A 23,749-nucleotide genomic window follows, 5' to 3' on the forward strand; every position below is an offset into this window, starting at 1 on the left:
CAACAATACAACTCCGATTGGACTTTTGCTCTGATCAATGTTCGGAGTAGCCATTTTGAATCAAGATACAATGCCGTTCGACGGCCGTATCAATTGTTGGCTTGGATCCTTCTAACATTCCAAATCCACAACATCACACCCACACCCGAATAACTATATCATGCATCGACAGAGGACGAAATATGTTTCGATGGCCCGGCCAGAGATGCATCAATCCAAAGAGATGAACACATGAAGAAGGCAATATTATACTGATGCTGCAAGAGAACGATGATGAATGGACACCATTTAGACAACGATTCCTTTTTCCAAACGCCGTGCATTAAAATGCCGCTCCAAATCTGTTCTCTTATTATCTATATCGGTAAGGATTAAGATTGCTAACTACCAATAAGTAGAGATAATTTAATGTACATGCCCTAATTCCAGTTCTAAGATAGAAAAACAGCTACAACTACACGACACAAAAGCTTCTCCGTTCACCATCTCAGAAGGGATTTAATTCTCTGAGGTCTCTTGAGATTGGAAGCAACACTGTAACCAGGAGGACACTTTGAATGGAAAAAGGGCAAAAAATAAGGAAAATCAAATTAGTGACCTGTTATGTTGCTCTTCCTAGAATCCAAATGGTGATTTTCTCTGGCCTCCTCCTTCTCCGTACTGTTTGTTCCACTTTCTGAGCTCGTTCATGCTCGCAGCATCGTAAGCAACTGATGGAGCCACCTGCATATCCAGCAAGATTTCGACTTTTTAAACCAGAACAAAGAAAAGGCTCTCTGCAGGAAATGAAAAAAGGCCTGCAAATATTACACTCGCGTGTTTTGATTACCAAATGTAACTAAAAATGGAAAAGGGCAAATCAGGAAAATCAAATTAGTGACCTGTTATGTTGCTCTTCCTAGAATCCAAATGGTGATTTTCTCCGGCTTCCTCCTTCTCCGTACTGTTCGTTCCACTTTCTGAGCTCATTCATGCTCGCAGCATCATAAGCAACCGATGGAGCCACCTGCAAATCCAGCAAGATTTCGACTATTTTAAACCAGAACAAAGAAAAGGCTCATTCTGCAGGAAATGAAAAAAGGCATGCAAGTATTACACTTGCGTGTTTTGATTACTCAGTGTAACTAAAAATGGGATGGGAAATAGCAAGATTAAATAAGCTACCTTGCTTTTTGACTGTAGGAAATCATCCACATTAAGTGGCCTTGGTGTTGGGGATGAATTTTTGCTTCCCTGGTGAAAAATATGTGACGTTAAATAGAGCAGCAGAGACGAATGCAAATTACAGAAGTGCTAAAGCAATGGAGCATGCAATTGGATGATAAATTTTCAGGTGCTCCAACAAGAGAAATGACAAGTAGACACATTATCCATATACAAATATTGGCCTCACCGTTCTCTCCGTTACTAAATGGACACTGATACAGGTAATTATTAATAACTATGTGGTTCTGCAGCTCGCCAGCAAGTGCGTGTGAGAGAGAAAGAAAAGAGATATACTTGCAAGAATGAGAAACTTAGAGCATCTGCACACAACCTCAGCCATCAGGCAGAGTTCAAGGTTGCAAAAACAGGATGCATCGATTTAAAGTGTTGCAAAAACAACATAATGCACATCATCCAAAGGTAGAGAAGGTAGGTTGTAAAACAACAGACCAGTATTACCTTCTTTTCTTCCTCTAGAAGTTCTTGGACAGGCCTATAGGCAGCAGCAATACAAAGGTTCTGCAAAGTAGATGTATTAGATGCGGAAGAGATATGACAACCTATTAGAAAGAGAGAACAGAACTTTACCTTTAAATCACTCCCAGAGTATCCCTCAGTCATGCTTGCAAGTTTGTCGACCTCAAAACCAGGCTCTAGATTCTCTTGCCCAAGAATTATGTTCAAAATTTTCTTACGGTTTTCAGCATCAGGTAGATCTACATATAATCTGAGAGAAACCAACATAAACTTATCAGACATGTCCTTTTGACTTTCTCCACTGCATTAACTGAGTTTATCAAGCACCAAATACTTGGACATTATCAGCTGTGAAAAGATTGGAGCATGAACTGGCATTGTGTCATAATCACTCTGGCATTATTCATGAAATAGGCACCTCTCACATGTCGCAAAGACAAAAATTCATAATTTACCAATGAAAGAATATGATAAGATGTGGCAAAAAGAGTTGCACACAGATTCTGCTTATGCTGGAAGGAGACTTGAAATGAGAAATCGTAAACCATGTGTAACTCAGAAGTGAAAAGGAGAAATTAATTGGACTTGCAAACAACCAAGCTGTCGAGTAAATGGTCCACAACTATTTTTGTAAGTAAAGTCTACCTTCTTGGTAAACGCCGTATAACAGCATCGTCAAGGTCAAATGGCCGATTTGTTGCCCCAAGGATGAGTATTCTTTCGCTGTCTTTAGACCTCAATCCATCCCAAGCTGCCATGAATTCATTTCTCATTCTTCTAGTAGCTTCATGTTCATAAGCACCACCACGAGCACCAAGTAAACTGTCCACCTACATGACAGAATAACACATTCAATTGAAGAAAGACCACTACAGATTTGAAATCGATATATCACCAGAAGCAGAAGAAGAAACAGCTTCATAACATGGTCACAATTGTGCCACAAACACTAAGCCTTTTTCCATGAAGTGAGGATTGCTACGCAGATCATTTTATATTGTTACATTCTATCTAGTCCCATCCTCAATAACAACCATATTCGTAATGTCCTTCCTTAGGCTAAACATCCTACTGCCCTCTCATTATATCTTCTGAAGCGATATTATATCTTACAGGATTTAAAAATCAGGATTAGCTAACCATACACCACATATGAAAAGGTGCAAGTTGCAAACAACACTGAAAATAGTAACTTAAAGATTCTTCCACCAAGAAAACTTTACTCAGTTGACTGGAATATCAAATCCTCAATTGTAAATTGCATATCAAAATCGAAATTGACTTATGTAGAAATATCATAAGACCACAACAATAATGTTCTAAAAAGTAAACTAGTAGAAACTTCGTTTCTTGTACTTTTGCAATTATAGATCAAACTCCACATGAATCTATACATAGGTTGCTAATTGAATCCCATATTACATTCATCACTTTGTATAAAAACCAAAGGCGGAGCTTCAGAGAGTGATATCATCATTCCATGTGCATAATGCAAAGTTACAGATGAGAGCAAATGGAGACAACTTTGTTGACCCTCAGAGAGAGATATCACCACAGTTTTCGCTTGACCTCAAAAGGATACAAGGAACTGTTCAGAATTTAACCTTAGAAATTCATTTAGTTTCATTATGCAAAAACAGATCCCACTAATAGACTATATCATAGTTCACAATACGGTTCAGAGATTTAATAAACACCTACTAAACTAAGAAAGCTTACTTCTAAAACTTCCAATGGACAGTAATTTGAATGGTTTCAATTTCTTGTAGAAACCTTAGAGTTCATTAGTAGTCACTAGCATGTAAGATTATCTACGATTAACAAATAGTTCCATGTGACAGGACAATAATCCTATGCTATGAAACTATAATTAGCATGAAAGGGATAAACACTAGAGAAAGTTTTAATTTAGCAAGGACAACTTCTGTATTACTATCACAAGACACTCACCTCATCAACAAATATAACAACAGGTGCAAGCCTGCTAGCAAATGAAAAAAGAGCCTTTGTTAGCTTCTCAGCATCTCCGAACCACTGTAAGAACAAAAGGTCAATTAACCAAAAGGAAATCACCGACCACAAGACACTACAAGTGGAGGAGGAGATCTGAAAAGCACGGGAATTATAATTGCAGGATCATGAATTATCAAATCCTACTAAGATTGAGAAAAAAGTGAGGTAGGAGGAGGAGAGAGACAATAAGGAAAGAAGAGGAAAGGCAGAAGACATTTTCCTCATCTGCGCAGGGAGCAGTAATAGAAACAGTCAGAGAAGAAAATGGATGAGGCAACACCATAAACATCAACTGGCAATTAGAATTGACATGCAAATCATGTGAGATAGGACAATTGTCTGAACACTATTAAAAACTATTAGAGAGGAAAATAATGAGGCAACACCATAAACCTCAACTGGCAATTAGAATCTCTAAAGATATGAGAATCATGCAAAGTACAATACTGCTCAATGTTTCACTCTCAACTGTCAGTGAAATGAACAATGTAATAGACTAACAGGAAACGTCCAGTCACAAATGTTTAAAAAAAAAAAAATAACTGATCAGCCTGAACAAAAATTTTATCAATACTTATAGCTTTCACACCTTTGATGTCATTGTTGAACCTGTTATACTTATAAAATTTGCCCCAGCTTCTGTTGCCAATGCCTTGGCAAGAAGTGTCTTCCCAGTTCCAGGAGGCCCAAAAAGTAAAATTCCTTTGCAGGGCTGACAAAAATCCTGATCATTTGCCAAAACACCCAGAAAGAAAAAGATGCAAAAAAACATCAAAGTTGTCAACAATACGACAGCAACAGTACATGCTTACCCTCAACAGATTTCCACGAGAGAAAAGCTCTGGCCTCCTCATGGGAAGAATGACAAGTTCATTTAGTGCATCTTTCACATCTTCGAGAGCACCTACGTCATCAAACCTAACACCAACTTCACCAGGAGGCACCACTGCCGAAACAAAGTTTCGCTCATAGTCATCCCTCGCAAGGTTCTGCAATAGCAACTGATAGAAGTCAGAAAGGACATATCCAACCAAACAGTTTTGAGGACTACTGGGCAGAAATAACAAATAACAAAACTTTCTTGCATATTCATAAGAAAACAGATATAAGAGAGTACGTGCCTTAAAATTTAGAGATGTTTCCTGAGATACTGCCTCCTGCTCTTTCAATCTGACAATTGCAACTTCAAGGCTACAAGAAAAGATAGGCATGTCAATCAACCAGAAGACAAGGGACTTTTTGACTTTTAGCATGATAACATGTCAAATACCTTTCACGTGGCAGGATAAGTCTGTTTCCTTTAATGGCAGGATGCACACAAGATGATAAATAATGATTTTTAGCCCAGCCAACAACTTTCTCAGCTTCTGCATGGTAAACAGATGAGACAGTTTAATTACTAAATAATGAACTGAAGACAGGAAAATCAAGTCATGATGAGGTTGTTAGAGGAAGTGATTCTACTTCTAGGCTTTGTCAGACAATCTGAAGTCCTAATTAGAAAAGGATTAGAATTAAAAGATCAAAGATGTCCTTTAAAATATTGCTCGAATGAAATAAACCAAGAACTTGGTAGTGAGGTCCTTGTATCATGTGATAATTGTAGGAGGAGGAATCTCAAAGACCGTTACTTGGCTTTGAAAAAGAATGCAATTGATATTAAATTTCCTATTTCTCATCTAGCAAGAAGATCCCAAAAACCAGATGAAGCATTCCCATAGATGTAGATGATGTGAGAGCACCCCAGTTTCAAATTCAAATCACAGGGCCAGAGAAAAGACTCACAAATTCAGTTTCCTGGATAACAATTACTGCCAAATGCATTCCACATAATTAAGGCAGCTGGAAAAATTTTACAGGAGAGAGTCCGGTGGAATAGCGATGATTGCACCATCTTATCACCAATTGGAGTGTATGTTTTGCGATAGCACATAACAACAATGAATAATCACACGAAATTCCACAGCTGATGAATCATATCACACACTGTTTTATGGATGGGCAAGCATCCATATGATATTTAGAACTCTGCACCCTAACAGGCTTGAGATTTCAGTTTTGGTTCCAATGCAGTGTGGATCCTCTTCAGTCAAGACCACAATGAGGTATTTCCTTGCATATCCCTATAGCAGGCCAGATACCCGGCCAGGATGGCCTGCTTTTGGCCAGATTAAAGAGCAAATATGGTTTGATGTGTACAAACATCCAACCTCAACAACAAATAGGAGAAGAATTATTCGTGTGCATAAACATGAAAATGAGCCAACAGAACTCAGTGTCCATTAGTGTCATTTAGATCGGTCAAAATGGGTCTTAAACCCATATATGACCCATTTGAAACATAATTGCATCATATATGGGTTGAAGAGCTTATCTTAAATGAGTTTTAAATTTAAAGGCTAAAATAAATGGATCTAAATGGGTTGAGTTTAAAACCCATTTTCAACCCACTAAGCTCGCCCCCACACTCTCTCTCTCTCTCTTCAGCCTTATAAGATAATCTTTTAAAAATTGAAACTATTTTTCAATTTTTCTTACTCTTTTTTCTTTTTTTCTCTCCCTTTTTTTCTTTCCCTTTTTTTCCCTTTCTTCTTCCTCCTCCATCTTCTTTGGCTGGTGGCCAGCCACAGCTATGGCAACGGCCAATCAGGCCAGGGACGAGCTCGGGGGAGGCTAACAAAGCTTGAGCTCATTGACGTTTGGCACTGGCAAGGCTCAAGCTCGTTGGCCTCAAGTGAGCTCCAGCGCGCTGATTGGGCGAGGCTCAACCCTCACCGATTTGGCAAGGAAGAGACCTCACTGACGTCTAGTGAGGCTCGAGCTTCGCTGGATCTAGTAAGGCTTGAGCTCGCTAACTTCTAGTGAGCTTAACCTCGCCAACCTCTAGCGAGCTTAACCTCGCCGAATCTAGCAAAGTGGAGCCTCCCTGAGGCCAGCAAGGTTCAGCTTGCCAGAATTGGACAAACTCAAGCTCACCGCCGTCACCGTGACCAACAACCGACCAACAAGCAAGGAAAAAGAAAAAAATAATTTAAAATTCAATTTAAAAAAATAAAAGGAATACACGAAGGAAATTCAAATTAGATTTTTCATACCAAATAGCGGAACAAAATTTTATTTTCAAATTTCAAGTAAACACCAAAAAAAAAAATTATTATCTTTTAGAATATGACTTCCTAAAATATATTTCTAAGAAAAAAAGAGCCTCAATTTAATATATATATATATATATATATATATATATATATATATATATAATTGCCCCCTAAATTTATATTGAATGAAAGTGTTTTAGCAATACCCTTTTTTTTTAAATCAAAAGAAACAAGCTTTCCTAGATTTGCAAGTATTTTAGCAATATAATCTTTAGAAAAAATCATAAGAATAAATTTCCCTAAATTAGGTTAAATATGAAATTATTTTAGCAATATGAGTCGGGCATGGTTAAAAAAATTTACATTACGCATAAATGGGTTATAAATGAGTTAATGGGTCAATTTGGGTCGGACCATTTATGACTAAACCCAAACCCGAACCAACTCGCCCATTTAATAGGTCTACCATCATTCTCTTGAACAATTTTGCTAATATTCATTTTGTGACCCCTCTCTTTTTCCTTAGTTGAATTGTCAACGCCCAAAATCAATCAAGTATGCACTAAACGAACATCCTCTCAAAATCAGAATGCACCCCTTGTCCTTTAGATCACATCCATGGTTAGAATCAAGCAAACTGCGAAACATTCATCCCAGACCTTTTCAGTTTAAAAAATGTGCACAAGTCCTTGATAAGAACATAAGCTAAGCTGATGATATTGATTCTAGTTGCTTACTCCGTCTTGTCAGTATCACGCCTTCAGTGCTCACGTGTAGGAGGTCCGTACATGAGAGTTCATGTTCTTCAAGAACCTGGAAAGGATTACCTCATAAGAAAAGGATATCTGACCAAAATTTCACCAAGACCTCAACCGGCCATCGAAGTTCCTTCCTACCTCACTTAACTGTTAACCACTCAATGAAACCAACCGTGCAAATGTTGTACCTGATTTAGTTCGTTTATATTGCTCCGCGATATAATTATCTTCCTGTCTTCTTCAACCTGCTTATTGAACGTTCTGAGGATATGTTCCTCCTGCAAAGAGTCCAAAATCACAGGAAGGGGGAATAAATTAAAGATTGTTTCCATGCAAAAGACAGAATCAATGAGCATTACAAGATGTTGCCTTTAAGTCGAAAATGTGTAAATAAAGCAACATCCACAACATTGTTTCCCTGATTTCAAACAAAAGAAATTAACCATAACCAATGTAGTCAAAAGCTATCCCCTGCCATACACACAAATTCTCATTAAAGTCATTCAAGCAATATCAAAATAGATGCTGCATCTACATTCTCCACAAATGTCAAATTGAAAGTGATTAACTGTCAATAAGTTTAGTAGTCAGAAAAGTATTGAACTATCAATCTGGCCTTGACTTATCTTTCATTCTCTATTTGAGGTTTAAACTTTTAAGGTTTTTATCAGTTATCATTAGCTCTTTAAGTTAGCTTGATCGGATTCTCTAATTAGGTGAATGATATTGGCGAACATTAGGTTATCTCAGAAATCAGGATATCGCATTATATAATTTAATTTTTCTTTGTTTCATTTCCTAAGGTTGATAAGCATAGATGTTTTTATCACGACTGCAGAATCAATAAGGGTCATTTTCTTTTAATGAGTGCCCCAACCATACGTAACAGAGATTTAATTTGCTTTTACAATGCATTCTTTGTCCACCACGTGAGAAACATAGTGCTTTGGAAATGACAAATTTTCTTTATTTATTCATCAACAAAAACCAATTTGAAAAGCATGCCTAGGACTATTATGAGAACGGCATGAAAAGGTTGATAGTAAGTGTTAACAATTGTTTGCTAATCAAATAATCCAGCATATCTTTGCTCAAGCAAGCACCTCGAACTTTGGGCATTAAGGGGTCCAAGAACCGAGCGCTTCTAAGACAAAAATCTGAAACAAGCATAAACCACCAGACAATGCTTCCCTATGCACTTCAATCGATATAGAAATTTATGCAGTGGCTAGACAATAATACTTAGCTGATATTTACTCTATATTAAAGTTTATTTTTCTGTCTTGCTTTGCAGTGCTGGATGGAATAGAAAATCCAACTTCACCATCATCTTATATATGGTTAATAGCCCAGTACCAAAAAAAGTGCAGCATAAAAAAGCCACTCGTACATGCATGGACATTCACAAGCCTTATCAAGACTTAAACAATTCTTTGGCACATTAACCACCATCTTGACTAGATTTTTGCACAAGTAAGATGAGCTCAATAATTTTGAGCAGGTTGTACAAGAGATAAGGTTACTACAGGAAAAGAAATCCCAAATAGAGTAGAGCTATGGATGCACCATCACACATCCAACTTCAGACACTACCCAGAAGAAGAGAATCCTAACTCTTAAATCTCACGACAAATTTTAAGAAACTACGCAATGGACAAGGCAGATAATGGGAATGTGAAATTGACAACTGGAGAGATGTTAAATAAGGTAGAACCATGGTACAAGCTTTTACCTGGGGAGGATTTACACGAAGGATGTTATTGAAAAGCTTGTATATAGAGTCATCATCAGATCTCCGGTTTGCCTGAAGACCCTCCGTGAGACTCTTCAGTGAAAGAGGCTGTGAGCACAACACAAATCTCAGTTAGCTGAATCATATCAATGTAGAAGGAAGCAGTCATCAAAAACAAGCCATCAAGGAACTGGTACTGAACTTAAAATTATGGAGAACTAATAAAATAGTTTAAAGAACATAATATTTTGGAAGGCAGTCACTTTCATTGCTCACTATTCCTATTGCTCAACCAAACGAAAACCACCTTTCACATAGCCGTTCTTAAAACATTCGACATGAGAGCAGTTATCAAATGTACAATAGTTTCAAAAAGACTTGCTCACTTCCCAGAATACAATGTCATCCTTTCTGTGAGATGGTTCTTCCTGGGGTACTTGACATGCAATACTTAAATAGTTTAACGTTTGCTTTAAGCTTCAAGTATGAGATGGCACACAGTGCATGAAATAGCACCAAACTCACATGAGAAAACCAATCCATCTGATCATATGCCAAATTGACATGATAGTATCATCATAACGCAGTAATGTGATAACCTATCAATGCAAGAAGACAGATATCCTGATGTCTGCAAAGGAAAAAAGGGATGTTGCCAGGCCTCGCTTCTAAGCTCATGAACGTCCACAAGTTGGCAAAATGAATGTATAAATTTCTCCGCAAGAACATCAAAATCTACTTGAAGAGAGCCCAGTGACAGTTAGACTCATGGAGAATGCAGATCGTAGCACTCAATAGACTTGCAATAAATCCGCAAAATGAGCACCATAAACAAACACCTCCAGCTAAGAGATGCAACAAGCGAGCCAGTAAAATGAAGTCCCGATAGCAGTACACTTTTCTGTATCAGAGCAAAAACCAAACAATAACACCTATCTTGCTCAAGCATTTAACAACATAAGATAACTTTTATAAATAAAAATCCAACACAATGTTCTTTAATTACTAGTCAAGATTGAAACCAGGCAAAACCAGAGATGAAACATAATTTTCTCAGGCATTATTAGGTTATTAGCACCAAGGCCTGGCTTAGCAAAAATATATTTTGCCGTTTATAACAAACATTGATTCTAAAAGAATATCTGTTAAGGTCAATTCCTAAGGCAAAATCGAAATTGAAAAAAAATAATTCTGGAAAGCGCTTAAGATCAGTGTTCTAAGGTGAGAAAACATTACCAGCTTGGCAATGCGACCAATGTTTGGAAGTATCATTGTCTGTCAACACAATTGAAAGACAGAAATTAGTCCAAAGCCAAACACAGAGTCAAAGTAGTATTGGGATCAACAACATTTGGGTTTGAGCACACCAGAAACTTACAAATTTCTCTCTCTCTTTCGAGCCTGTTTCAACTTTGTTCTGACCACATATAAAAACAACAGGGCCTTGTAATTGGTCAAAAATTTCATGCACTTTGTCAACAAACTTTGAGCGGTTGGCCTTGGTAACAGCCCTAGACAACCATTGTGAAGAGTCTGGAAAATACACAACAATAGGCTGCTGGGAACGCAAAACCTAAGGCCATAAAAGAAAAGTTAAATAGAAAGCCCAAAGAAGAAGCACCTCAGTCATTTATAATTACATCAACTTCGAAAAGTGAGGAAACAGAATAAAGCGGAAGGGAAGTTTTTAGCACTCTTAGCAGGAAGGAGGAGGTAAAGCGGAGGAAGCCACAAAAATAACCTGTACTACTTACTCCTTTGTATGAGAAGATGACAAGACTAATCGAGATATAACAATAACTAGTTTTTCACAGAACATCCATTTACTTGCTTCTTCCCGGCAAGTATGCTAAAGGGAATAGGCTTTTACATTTAATCATAGTAATAATTTAGAATAGCAACAACCAGTATTAAAAACGACGATCGCGTGATGGCTCATTGAACAAGATGCATATGAGGACACCCTTAATTTAAAGATAAAAGAACCATTTAGGTGATGAAACAACTCAAAAATGGAGGGGTGTTTTACAGTGATTTTGGAGTTAGTACATTGAAACAGTATAGCGGATCCAATTTAAAAAGAACATGTGGAAGTTGCATTAATTGAAAGCCGTTTTATTAAAAGGAAATTGAGAGTTACTTCTTCAATGCTTGTACATTCAAGGGTTTCTTTCCAGCTCAACCATTTTTTTATACAACTTATCAAGAAGTCCATTTTCATCTAGTATTTTACAACATGGCATGTTTAGCCAGACAGAATAATCCCTATAGATATAGGCCTATCACCATTCCTTTGCCATTCTATTTCCGAAGTTTCAAGTTTTTTTTTTCACTTATATCTTTCCTACTACAGAGATAATTTACTTCAGAGATATCTTTCACGTTAGTCCTGATTTACTCATTCTGTCTCATTCATCACCTAATTTCATTCCTTCACCATAAAATTTATTAAACTAACAAATCTATACTGATAGCATCATGTAGCACTAGCAGAAGAATACTCCATACAATAATTTCCAATATCCACAGAACATGGCCTGAAAGCACAATTGTAGTTGCAACATGGCCGAACAATAAATACAACACCCAAGTTTACAGCTCTAATCTAACATCAACATCATCAAATTATAATTGAACATTAAATAATAACTGGACATGTGGATTATCCTCTTGGTCATAAATCAACAAATTAACATGTGCTTAGTATTCAAAACTTTGAAAAGAAGAAGTATGATCTGTTGATTATGATCCCTTATACCTCGCAAAGAGCCTCCATTGCTATGTAACAATCTTCAGCTTGACTGTCCAAGTCAGGCTCAATGTCGTTAACTACGATTCAAGAAAAATCAATTAGCTTATCTTAACCAAACAGAGTCAATTCAGTTATAAAATAGAAGCTAATTAGAACTTTCACAGCCAAATAATATGCTTAGATATATATTTTGCCACTCCAAACTCCAATAGTGCACCTAATTCCCCATAAAAAGGAAAATTAATGTTTGCAGTTCCCCTTATACACAAAAACAATGGTGCAACTTGGCAAAAGCAAACATGAAAATCAGGAGAAAAGTGAAGCTACAACATGAGAGGAACAGCCGACACATAGTTCCTGTCAATTCAAAAGGTAGTATTTGCCAAATACCTAAACTATTATCATCTTACTGCACTAGCACATCCCCCTATCACAGCCAAGAGACAAAGGGTGAAAATGAACAAAAGCTCAGATAGCAAGCTGCAGCAGATGTGCCACAAACTGCAACCTTTCCATCAGATCTAGATGAATATGCTAACAAAATATTCTTTCTCAAAATCTAAAATTCCAAGGTGATGAAAAGCCACTTGAAAGGTTATTACATTGATAAGACAGAATTTGGGGTTTATGTTTTGAATATTATATCCCTTTATCTAATAGGCAAAAAATCTAGTTTTTTCCCATAATTTAAAGAATGGCCCCTCATCCGCCTAGTTTTGGCAAAAACTTTCTATCTAGTTACATCAACTATATGTATCAAATTAAATTGTCGCTTGGATCTAGAACATATGCAGCATAAAAATGCACCCAGCCAACTGGAGACATAAGTCAGTGCTCAACCAACATGCAGAGATAGAGGAGAAATTACAGCCGAAAAAAAGGTTGTTTGAAAGGATCGGGCAAAATGAATTAAGACTACCAAACATGGACAATCAAGTGAAAGGTGATCTGAACTTCAACCAATGAAAAAAAGGATGGTGCTGCAAAGATATCAAGATGCTCTGATCACACTCTGGCAGTTTGTAGGGTTAACCTCTTCGATCTAACACGGTTTCATAAAAAAACTTAAGGGAGTAAAATTCTTCTGCAGATGAGGGATGTACCACTTATCCACCAGATCTGTGGAGCAGATTGCTCAGTTGATTTCTCATCTGCCTCATCTCCACTAGCTTTATTTTCATCTGTATCCAAAATAACAGCTACCCTGTCTAAATTCACCTCGTACACCACCCCACGCTGGCCCTTAGATAAAGGCCTGATACATGCCCACAAGAAGTTAAGTCATGCAACAAGATAGGTGCCGGTAATAATGAGGAGCTAGAAAAATCTTGTGCAAGAATAACATACTCTAACAAGCATGTAAGCAACAAAAAAATACAATGAATTCAAAATTCACAAACAACATGCAATTTTTGTTAGGGCCTCTCCAATTTACTCATATAACCAAAACACTTTAAAATTGCAATTCCTCCTTTAACTGGAGACTGCAAAAATGTTGCTACTGACAGACACAAGTCAGGACAAACATACAAAGTAATAGACTAAAAAAGTGGTATTAGTCTCATACTTGCATATAGGACATCCATAAAGAGATCATACATTCATGTAAGTACTGCATACCAAAAGAGTTAATGAAAAAAGTTGAGCCCCACCCAATAAAACAACAAAATACAAAGCACAATATGAGACTATATAAATAGTCTTCAAGGTAAATAAACTCTTTTACTCACTCAAAGCCACTCAGTTGTTGGATAAATTGCATTCACTTTTCACTGTCAAGCAATGTTCACAAAACACATTCTTATCCAGTGTATCTTTTGCTTCATTGCAATGAGACTGAAAGGAGTACATCGCAAGTGAGATTACCTATCTATAAAGGCCTTAGGATCTACTCCAAAGTACTTTGATTGACAAAACCAACCAGCTACACATTATCCTTTATTTTCTTTTCTGTAAATTTAACACTTAGCTTCCAAAATGATAGAAGAATAAAGCAATCAGCTCTCCATTTTGGGGACTTCTAGAAGGGCTAATCATTTTTTTAGGTCAACAATTTGCATATAGATACGTGTTCAATTTAGTATCAATTTAGAGAAGGAGAGTACACTTGAAACTTAATTAGGAAAAAATTCCTCACTATAAACTTATACAAATGAGGCACAAAAGCCAAAGGTACAGTGATTTTTATGCTTACTAGCACCACGCTAATTACCTACCAGCCGGGGCTGACAGCACCCTCCAGCCCCACTGGTTCCACCACTTTAGATCCTAAAAGCAGAGAACAGAAGCAGTTCCACATGTGTTTCATCATTTTTTCCAGGTTTTATAACCAAAACTTGCAATACTGGATCTAATTTCTTTAACGGAAGCAAGTTATAATCTAAAGCTACAACCTAGGATCAAATTCAGCTTTTCTTCTAGATATTTTCAACACCAGCACATTTCGTGGGACTTTTCCAGGGTTTTATGGCAAAGATTGATAGAAATGGGGGAGGTTTGAGGGTGACAACTCGCCTTTTGGGAGAGTAAAACAAATTTCACGGCCAACCTCTTTGACCAGTTCCAAAGGTGTTCTGATTAGTTTAGCTTATCTACTTAATTACAGTGACTTGTCTTCCTTACATATTCTCAGGCACTAAATTCAAATTAAACTGTTTATGTATCAGAAAAGGAAAAGGCCACTTAACTAGAACTTTAAAATGTCAAGCACAAAATTACAAAGTGACTTATACTATTGCAAAATTACTACTATAGGAAAAGAATAAAGCATGGGTTCATCGAATTAATTCTGTAAAAGTATATGTAACTGATTTTGGAAGAACTCTTAAACTCAAGGTTGGATCATTTGCTAACCCAATGCCAGAAACTTGATAAGACATGAATCTACTAATTTCACTAACAAAACTGACGTGGCCATAGCAATTTAACCACAAGGCTGAGAAAGATTCTCAGTTCCTCATTAGCCACTAAGAATCTCCATCTCAGTTCCTCATTAGCCACTAAGAATCTCCATATCAGTTTGAAAAGTGGTGAAACTCTAACTACTCTAAATCCACGCAAAGGGTTCTGCTCCATGATGGACCAATTACTGCTTCATAACTATTCTTAGAGACAATCTCACTGCTTATTCTTCTGGTACGAGTGTACTAATTATCATCTGACCCTACAACTTGGGATGCTCATATTCCAGCTGGTTATCCTTCTTTGGAAAATAGACCTATGCTTTTGCATCTCCTCCTACCGAAGTTACCAACAAAAGCTCGAACTTGTCACCATATGGGAAAATTCCTCTATTTCAAGCCATAAAGTGTTCTTGTAATTTATTTTTATTTCCCTAAAGTAATTTTTTAATTTACCAATAAAAAAGGGAATTTTCTATCAGCACAGCAAGCATTCAATCAAGTGCTATAACATTTCTGCCTCAATTAAATTGATTATCCTGTAGGAAGATGGATATGATCCATCTTCCTAGCGATAGCAATTGAGATGGTACTGTCAACCCGAAGATGGTTTTCAATAACACAAATATAAAGGGACAACAAGGGGGTATATAACTCATCATATTAAGGCCTAAAGGACAAATTCCAAATTATATGCCTATGATGAAGTTCAGATACTTCCTCAGAGTCAGACCATTAAGAACCAGGGAGACCAGTGACACTTTTTGAAGGTCCATTAGCAATGAAGAAAAGATGAGTGAGGAATTTGTAACCATAAAAAAAAGGAAGGTCCATTAGCAATGAAGAAATGATGAGTGAGGAATTTGTAACAATAAAAAAAAGGGCACTAAATAATACTATGAACAAACCTCCAATGCCTTATATCTCATGGAAAATATCTTATGGAAAAGTTTGGCTCAGGGCAGTACCTGTGTAGCTAACTCTTCAGTGAAAATCCCCACAAGGGGACAAAAAAACAAGGCTGAAATTATGTGTTCAGAACATCTAGGATGACCACTTAATGGTTCAATGTGAAATGACAAAAAAATCTAAGAATTTTATTAGAATATTGAATGTAGCTGGAGAGGGCCACCGCCGTGAAGTGCCTATATCATCAAACCTCAGATCTCTAGAGGAGGAGGAGGAGGAGGAGAGATATGGACAACCGATTGGAGATGAATTGATGGAAGAAGGGAGTGGTCTCTTTTAAATGAAATAAAGCAAAACTAGTGAATCTTAAAGATATTTAGTTTGTGAGGCCTTGAAGAGCCTCATTCGCTTTTCCCCCTCTTGAAATCATGAAATCGGCTTACCAACCTACCTGCCAGGTATTACTGTATAAGCATTTATGGGGCCATCAGAAGTTGGTATCTTCCCCAAAACAATCCTGTGATTCATTATGTGAGGACGAAGTCAAAGCTCAGTAGAAGGTGAAGCAACGCCAAACATATGAACCTCCTAACAAAATGCACTTGCCAATATCTCAAACACCCTGAGATATCACCGGAAAGGGAAAGCACAAGAAAAAGTCTTTCCCATGACTAGATCATCCCATCAAGAAAAGGATTGCAGGTGCACACTCCACATTCAAATGCATGTGGGAAACAGGGAAAGCCTAAGGGAACAAGATTGAACGTGCTGGCTAAGCATCATAAGAGCACGGATCCTTTCCGAGACTTGTTATATATCAACATTCAATTCATTATCATACATATAATCAATCCATGACCATAACACTCGGGCGAAAGTGGGCTTTTGCAGATGATCAATCCATGATCATAACACTTGCATTTTCACAAAATAAGATTTGAGATTTTCATCCAACACCTTAAACAACAAATACCCGACACGAGAGTTGTGTCACTCTAGATTCCAGCTTCAAGGCTATACGGCAGGTCAACAATGCATTGCACATGGGAAAGTCAATGCAGAATGCTACGCAAGACTAAACTCCGGTCTCCTTAACAAAGAGCACTACAATGAGTATTAAATTTCCTAAAAAGAATATGAACTAAGCCAGAACCATTGCAGATCTTTCTTGTCATGGAAAATTTACAAAAGGAGCTATTAACATAGTTTCTCATCATATGCTAGCCACTATGATCTTTTCATCTCTACAAGTTATCCATAATCAATCTTATAACATCATTATCAACTGAGCAACTTTTCACAGAAAGGTTATAAGACAATGAGCATCAGAAGAAAAAGGCATCCGACTTCATAATAGAGAAGAGAGACACCATTGAACATAATAAAGAGGCAAATAAGCAGGTATACAGCTTTCAGAAAAGGAATAAGTTGTGGCCTTGAAAAAGGGAAGTTAAGCGTTTAGGCAAAGTAACAAATTTTAGTCCAAGATTCAAGCGTGTTAAAGTGAACTAAGAGAGCAGAAATGTGGCACTGATTTCTTTCACACACATGCCTACAGTCAGCCAGAGCAGATCACTAATCGCCACAAAGATGAATGATAACTATATATAGCAATTCACCGTAAGCCACATAAGCAAAACTATCACATTAGGAAATGCTCCTAAACTGATGCTGTAGTAACACACTCCATCTAGAGCCCAAGAAATAGATCTAGCATCAGTATTCGTCACTGCCAAAGTATCCTTTTTTCCTTGAATACTACCAAAATCAACAAAAGCTACACATACAAATTGCCTCTCCAGCTGATCAGATAGATTTTGATCCCTCTCCAGCTCAAATGCAAAACAACCCTCGATGCAGCATCATCCAATTAAGTAAAAATAAACAAGAAAACCTGAATTTTCAGATCACCAATCTAATATCAAAACATAATCAACAAAACATACTGTGGAAACCTATTAAGCTCCTCAAAATTTCTCTCTGCTTTACCACATCAGAAGGCAGCAACAAAATGAAGCCAATATATGCACAAAAAAACAAAGAACAACAATGACCTGTTATCAGCTGAAATCTTTCGAGAAGGTCCGACGTATTTTACTCGATCACCTAGAAAGAAGAGGCACAGACAGTGAAATCCACAGCATATAAAAATCAAACTAAATGACATTGAAAAAGTTAAAGTGAATTTAAGACTATTTCTAACAAAATAAAATTGATACATAAATGCATATGTCACCTCTCTTAAGTTGCTGTTTCGATTGTTCTGAATTTGCAACATCTTCAGGCTTGGTGGATTCAGATGAGCTCTCTGATTCTCCTGAAACCCTCTGAGAAATAAGCAAATCCAGAATCAGGCAAAACCCTCCAAGCTTGTGCAAATAATCATTACATATCCAGTTTTGCCCTCCATCATGGATGTAGCCAACTTTATTTTCCCCGCTAAATTACAGATTCCTCCCATGTCAGACAGCAGATATTCTACTCCTTAAACTCCCCTGCCCTTGACTGGCAAGAATTTCAATGATGACTTTATGATCTGTCTGACAAAGTTAGGTCAAAATGTAATGTACACCATCTTTCTTTTATGCTTTAACCTCATGCATTTAACGATGCCAAAACACATAGGTTGGAAACCAAAGCATTGGACTGGCAGGAAACATCCTCTAGAAGTATTCACAGTGCCACCATTTCAAAAAAATTCATCACCCCAAAAGGAGTGTATCTAGCTAGGTCCTTCTTCAGGAAAGAAGATTCATTTTCCAAACCAACAATCTAGAAGCAAAAGCCATAGAGATGTGACCGGTTATTTTGTCTCAAAAAGTCGTCAAAGCTTGTTTGCTCACAATGATACTCTGACAAATTCAAAATCAGGACATTCATTGTCAAAAAAAGCAAGAACTTGACTACCACCAATAATTCGACAAATAAAAAAAATAAAAAAGCTGCCAACACCAATATTTCCTTTGCCATCGCATAACATGAAGCAGCTAATGTCAAAACAAAAGGTAACAAATAACAAGTAGAAGAATCTTAATTGGAGTGGAACAGAAAAGAAAACAATTATTACTTTATACACATGGACTGGAGGAGTAAAATTAGCAACCTTAGAACCTAATGCATGAAGTTCATAAACATGAATACATCCAACACAGCTTAACCATGCTGCTTTTGTAGGTTATGTAGGTGGAGCTGCCATTACAGACTGCACAGTCATATCAAGCAACATCATGGGGTTTGATGCACTGAATGTTTCCATTGCATAAATGAATTCATACTCATAGTGGATAATCAACTAGTTTGCAACTCAAAGTATTGTGCATGGTCTAGTTGACCATTTACTTGCACTTCATCTATAAGATTCTCCACTAACTTGAGGAGCCAACTCTTCTGAACATTTCATTTTGAGACCTACTTTTTGGCAAGAGTCACTGAAGTAATAAGGGCATCCATTTAAGTTGAAGAAAAGAGTTCTTTCACTTTAATAAATCAAAACTTTTAATCAAAAATATCACTTGGATTACTTTGAACCAACTGGACATACTTCCACTCAGTGGCAATATGAAGTAAAAGATAGATTGCATCTACATTAACAGAAGGTTCAAAGTCACCTATGGATTCTCCTTTAGGTTTTCTTTCTATTTTCCCAAACAGTGTTAGGTATAAATCATCCTTAGCATGAAACCCACATGCAGCCTACAGTTATTCGCCCAATAATCGACGTCCTTGACCTTCCAAAGGTTTTCTTGCACAAAACTATACATCTATAGATTTTCAAAGCAGACAGTATCTCACAGCTTGCCAGGGATTCAAGGAGCCAAAACACTATTTTAGCACATCCTATATGTTGACTTCAGCTCAATCTTGACTTGAAAAACTTAAAAGATGAGGTAATTTCACTTTATACTTCAGCTGCACGTGAAGTAATCTCTTCTATGATAAATGCGCACCATCAACTACAAAGTCCATAGATATGTGTTATCCCAGGCATTGCCAAAATACAATACTAAAGTCCAATTCTGGTGAGAGGATGGACATATCTGATGCGGCATTCACCAACGGAGAATAAAGTATCTTAACCAGCATTCATCAATTCTGAGATCAGAGCCAGGACGAGCTCTTGCGAAATAATTTCTATCTACGATGATAGGAAAATAAAATAAGTTAAATGTGACAACCGGTAGTCAACCTATTGACTCACTATAAGCGACCAAAACCAGAGACTTCCGACACGGGGAAATCGAGAGGTCAAGGTAACTATAAATGAAATGGGTATATCTCGCAATTACATCCATGCAACCAATGGATTTTCATTGGAGGGGTAATTTGGTAATTTTGCAACCTTAAACTTTATGTGGATTACCCACATGATGACTACTGTCATAGTATCCTGAATATGCTTGCACGTTAGATTACATAAAATTCAGTATTTCACATAAAAATATGCTTTTTATGACCATGCTTATCCACAGACATTACCTGTGCAAATTCTTCAAGGTTGAACGGGACAAGTTTCTTAAGGGCTGCTTCTGCAGTTGCCTGCACATCCACTTCATCGTCACTACAATCAGATTTTGCTTCAGCGCTGCTGTTCCATTCTTCATTACTTCCTTCATTCTCATCCTCAATCTCTGACCCAGAAGCACAATCCTCTGCAGATTCGGCATGGTCATCATCTGATTCTGATGAGCAATCCTCACCAAAGTCCTGCATTGAGGTCATGCAATACGCACACTATCACTTAACAGAAAGTAAGACATTTCAAGCTTTTGAGGACAGTCCGATCTTACATATGGAGCAAGTACGCTGCTGTCAAGCACCAGCAAAGGAACTTGTAGATCCCGAGCAAGTGCTCTAACTAGCCTCTCTCTAAAAAGTTCGGTCCCTACATTAGTCAGTGTATCAGTTACTTCTTCCCTTTCCTAGAGAAATCTATTCGCAGAAATTATTGCCTCATAAATAACAATAGAAAAATGAATCTCAAAAGTCCACCTGGAACACTTTGAAGCAGTATTCTCCCACTGGAAGAATTTAAACGAGCACCGTAAGTTGAATTGACCTTCTTATGTTTCATATGAGATGCCGCACATTCTACCAAAGTATTTTTGGTGTGTTCACTGAGTAACAGAAGATGCAAAATATAGATTTTAGTAACAGCAAGATCAGTTCATCTGAGATAAGATCTATAGATTAGTCCCTGTATTATCAATAAAATAGAGAAATTATTTAGTGAATATACAAAGAGTAGTAATTACTTCATGTAATAAGGAAATGTCTCCCAGGAGACACTTATTTTCTCCCAAGGAACAATCCTTCGCAAAAAGTCGTTCTTGAATTTTCACGCCTACTAAGGAAAGGTGGGTCTTTCTTTTTTACTTTCAATTGCTAGTTTCTCATTGTGAAGCCATTCCTTTTGGTCCTGTTCGCCCAGTATTGCATGGGCATCACGCCCAGTGACAATTGCAGCGGCCGCTTCTCTGTCCCGCATGGATTTTCCTCTGTCAATGCTAGACCCATCTTTAGCGGATTCTTGTTTATCCTCACTTGCATTTCTTCCATCACCTTTAGAACTGTACGCACGTAACCGGCCAGTGTTCAGACTAGAATTATGCCATGGATACAAGCCTTTAACATAAGTCCCTGCTCCAGCACCACGAGATGGAGGCAATTCTGACTGGTATCTTCTGATTGAACTGGAATGCAGATGGTGGATTTCTGAGACTGCTATGCAGCTTAAAGGCCGAGAAGGAGCATGCTCTTGAAAGTGAGATCTAAGTGATTTGTATGACTGAACCATAACACTCCATCTTTGCTTTTTGCACTTCAATCCACTTGCATACATGGCAACTAATCTTCAATTTCTTCCAACTGCAAATTCTCCCCGTTTAAGTTAACCATTAAATTTTCAGTCATATGCAGAGACACCCCAAACAATGACATAAGCTCCACTCACATAAGAAGCAATGAAAAATTGAAACTAAGAGGGAATAAGGAAGAAAGCAAAAAGTGAAAACAACAAGAACTCATATAACTGGATCTTGCTTTAGTTTCAAATAATCTACAGAAGAAAGATTTCGTTCAATAATGGCTAGAATTTAGCAGGTCTTTCATACACAATGCTTAGTTGTCATGGACCTAGCCTATCAACCTATATCATTCAACTGATAATAGCAGAGCCAGTGAGAATGAACTTGAGGAACAATACATCTTTTACACCTTTTTCACGCGACAAACTTTGAAATTTTTTGCAGAGTCCCAAGTTATTGGAGTTGGTTCTACCACAGAATAAATAATGAGATTGCCCCGACCAAAATGGGTTTTACCGTCCATCACACAAAAATAAGCGACAATCTCTACCGCATTCAAAGGAAAAGGGGGAAATTTCACCGCCCCGCACATCGTGAAAGGTCGAAACTCATGACTATTCACGCGCAAATGCTTGAAGCTTTAATCAATACATCAATCTATACAAGGCTTACACAACCCAAAACACTTCTCGAAGTGTCAAAAGGGAATCCCAATCTTCCTCTCCCGTGAAACGTCTCATCTCAGACACTCCACCGAAAAGCAGCACCCAACATTTATTCCCCAACTTCCCCACATTCCACCACCAAATAGCGCAACCAGAGTTGAATATCCCAATCTTCCCATCACAAAAACAAGCGAAAAAAGGAGGTAATTGTGTCCCTCGCATTCCCAAACGCACCAGCAAGCAACCCACAACACCGCACGCCAATGCAAGAGAGGATGAACAAGAACCCACCAAAGAGAAAAAGAGCAACAAAACGTACCTAGAGGCGTGTTCAAGAACCTAGGAGCGGCGCATGGCCGTTTCAGAGACGAGCCGCGGCGAGAGGCGCGAGAAATTCCGCCGCTTGAATCGATGGGCAGCTCCGGAAAAGACGAAACTTTCGAGGGTAAGAGGCGAAGGGGGTGAAAGAAGAGCGGTAAAAGGGAAGAAGAAACGGAGAAGCCGCGAGAAGAGCGTTCGAAGAGAGAGAGATAAGATCTGGTCTGGGTCGCTGCTCTCTTTCTCTTCTTTCTCCTGTTTTTTTCCTCGTGGCTTTTCCTTATTCTCGGGCTGAATTGGTTTCCAACGTCTCGAGTTCGTGCGATCTGTACCGAAGCTGAAGAAGCTCTCGCCCGTGGATGGCGCCGGAGCTAGGGAAAGGAGTGTTTTACTGGCGTACCATCTTCCTGCGAAGAATATATATACATCGGCCGAACGTCGGAAGTGCTTCCGAGGATAACGTCGGTTCCGGTCGGGCTCTGAGATACGAGGAGCGGGTGGTGTAATTGGGCCGGTTCGCCCGTCTTGGCCCAACAGCTTCGGCCCATTTTCGATTTGCTTTTCCTGTGGTTTTACGGTTTCGGCCCTTCTACGGTCCCCCGGGGGTTGGATATTTGCTTGAACCGGCACCCTCTCTGCAGAAAACGCTAATTATTTACTTAACGCAAAATCAAATATTGATTTTATTCTTTCTCTCTCCTATCAAATCTAATCGGCAAGGTGTTAACTTTGGTGGGAATCTGTTCTGTTGATCGCGGTCTTAGATTCATTATCCATATTTTGTCAAAAGCTTTCAGAGCAAGTCAATGTGAAAAAGCATGCCATTGAAATTCACCGAATTCTCCCATGAGGTGGACTACACAAAAAACTAGCTATCTGCTATGCAAGGTAATTGTCAATTGAAGGTTAACTTGCATTAAACAAATATCTTTCCTTTTACAATACCACTCTAATTTACTTATTTTTCAATTTTATATAAGTCTACAAATGTATAGATATATATAATAATGCATTTAGAACTCTAAACCATTTGAAAGCATAATGAATAAATTTTCTTAGAGTGTGATATGTGGGATTTTTGTATGCCGTATACATATTGTATGTAATTTTTCACTTGAGG

The 23,749-nt window shown here is 37.8% G+C and overlaps 1 protein-coding gene across 1 annotated transcript; it reads right to left on the reverse strand.

Moving 5' to 3' along the window:
* Nucleotides 1-328: 328 nt before the first annotated feature.
* LOC120295609 (peroxisomal ATPase pex6) lies at nt 329-22,809 on the reverse strand. Its single transcript, XM_039316859.1, has 26 exons — nt 22,631-22,809; nt 21,095-21,707; nt 20,832-20,956; nt 20,630-20,724; nt 20,319-20,546; nt 18,079-18,169; nt 17,897-17,948; nt 16,294-16,359; nt 13,137-13,288; nt 12,040-12,110; nt 10,660-10,854; nt 10,518-10,556; nt 9,282-9,389; nt 7,738-7,827; nt 7,529-7,604; nt 4,967-5,063; nt 4,818-4,887; nt 4,509-4,685; nt 4,286-4,408; nt 3,634-3,717; nt 2,329-2,513; nt 1,795-1,933; nt 1,666-1,725; nt 1,165-1,233; nt 882-1,006; nt 329-723 (listed from the first exon to the last, which is right to left on the reverse strand). The coding sequence occupies exons 2-25, from the start codon at nt 21,097-21,099 to the stop codon at nt 899-901; spliced, it is 2,505 nt and encodes an 834-aa protein (XP_039172793.1). The 5' UTR covers nt 21,100-21,707; nt 22,631-22,809; the 3' UTR covers nt 329-723; nt 882-898.
* Nucleotides 22,810-23,749: the final 940 nt, after the last annotated feature.

This window comes from Eucalyptus grandis, chromosome 7 (assembly GCF_016545825.1).
Source record: "Eucalyptus grandis isolate ANBG69807.140 chromosome 7, ASM1654582v1, whole genome shotgun sequence".
In the NCBI taxonomy this organism is placed as follows: Eukaryota; Viridiplantae; Streptophyta; class Magnoliopsida; order Myrtales; family Myrtaceae; genus Eucalyptus; species Eucalyptus grandis.

Excerpts from the sequence above, each read along its gene's own strand:
- LOC120295609 (XM_039316859.1), bottom strand. Across the intron at positions 20,725-20,831 it reads ACTGCTTCAAAGTGTTCCAG|GGACCGAACTTTTTAGAGAG; the intron begins GTGGACTTTTGA and ends TGACTAATGTAG. Across the intron at positions 5,064-7,528 it reads CGTGATACTGACAAGACGGA|AAGCTGAGAAAGTTGTTGGC; the intron begins GTAAGCAACTAG and ends TTTACCATGCAG.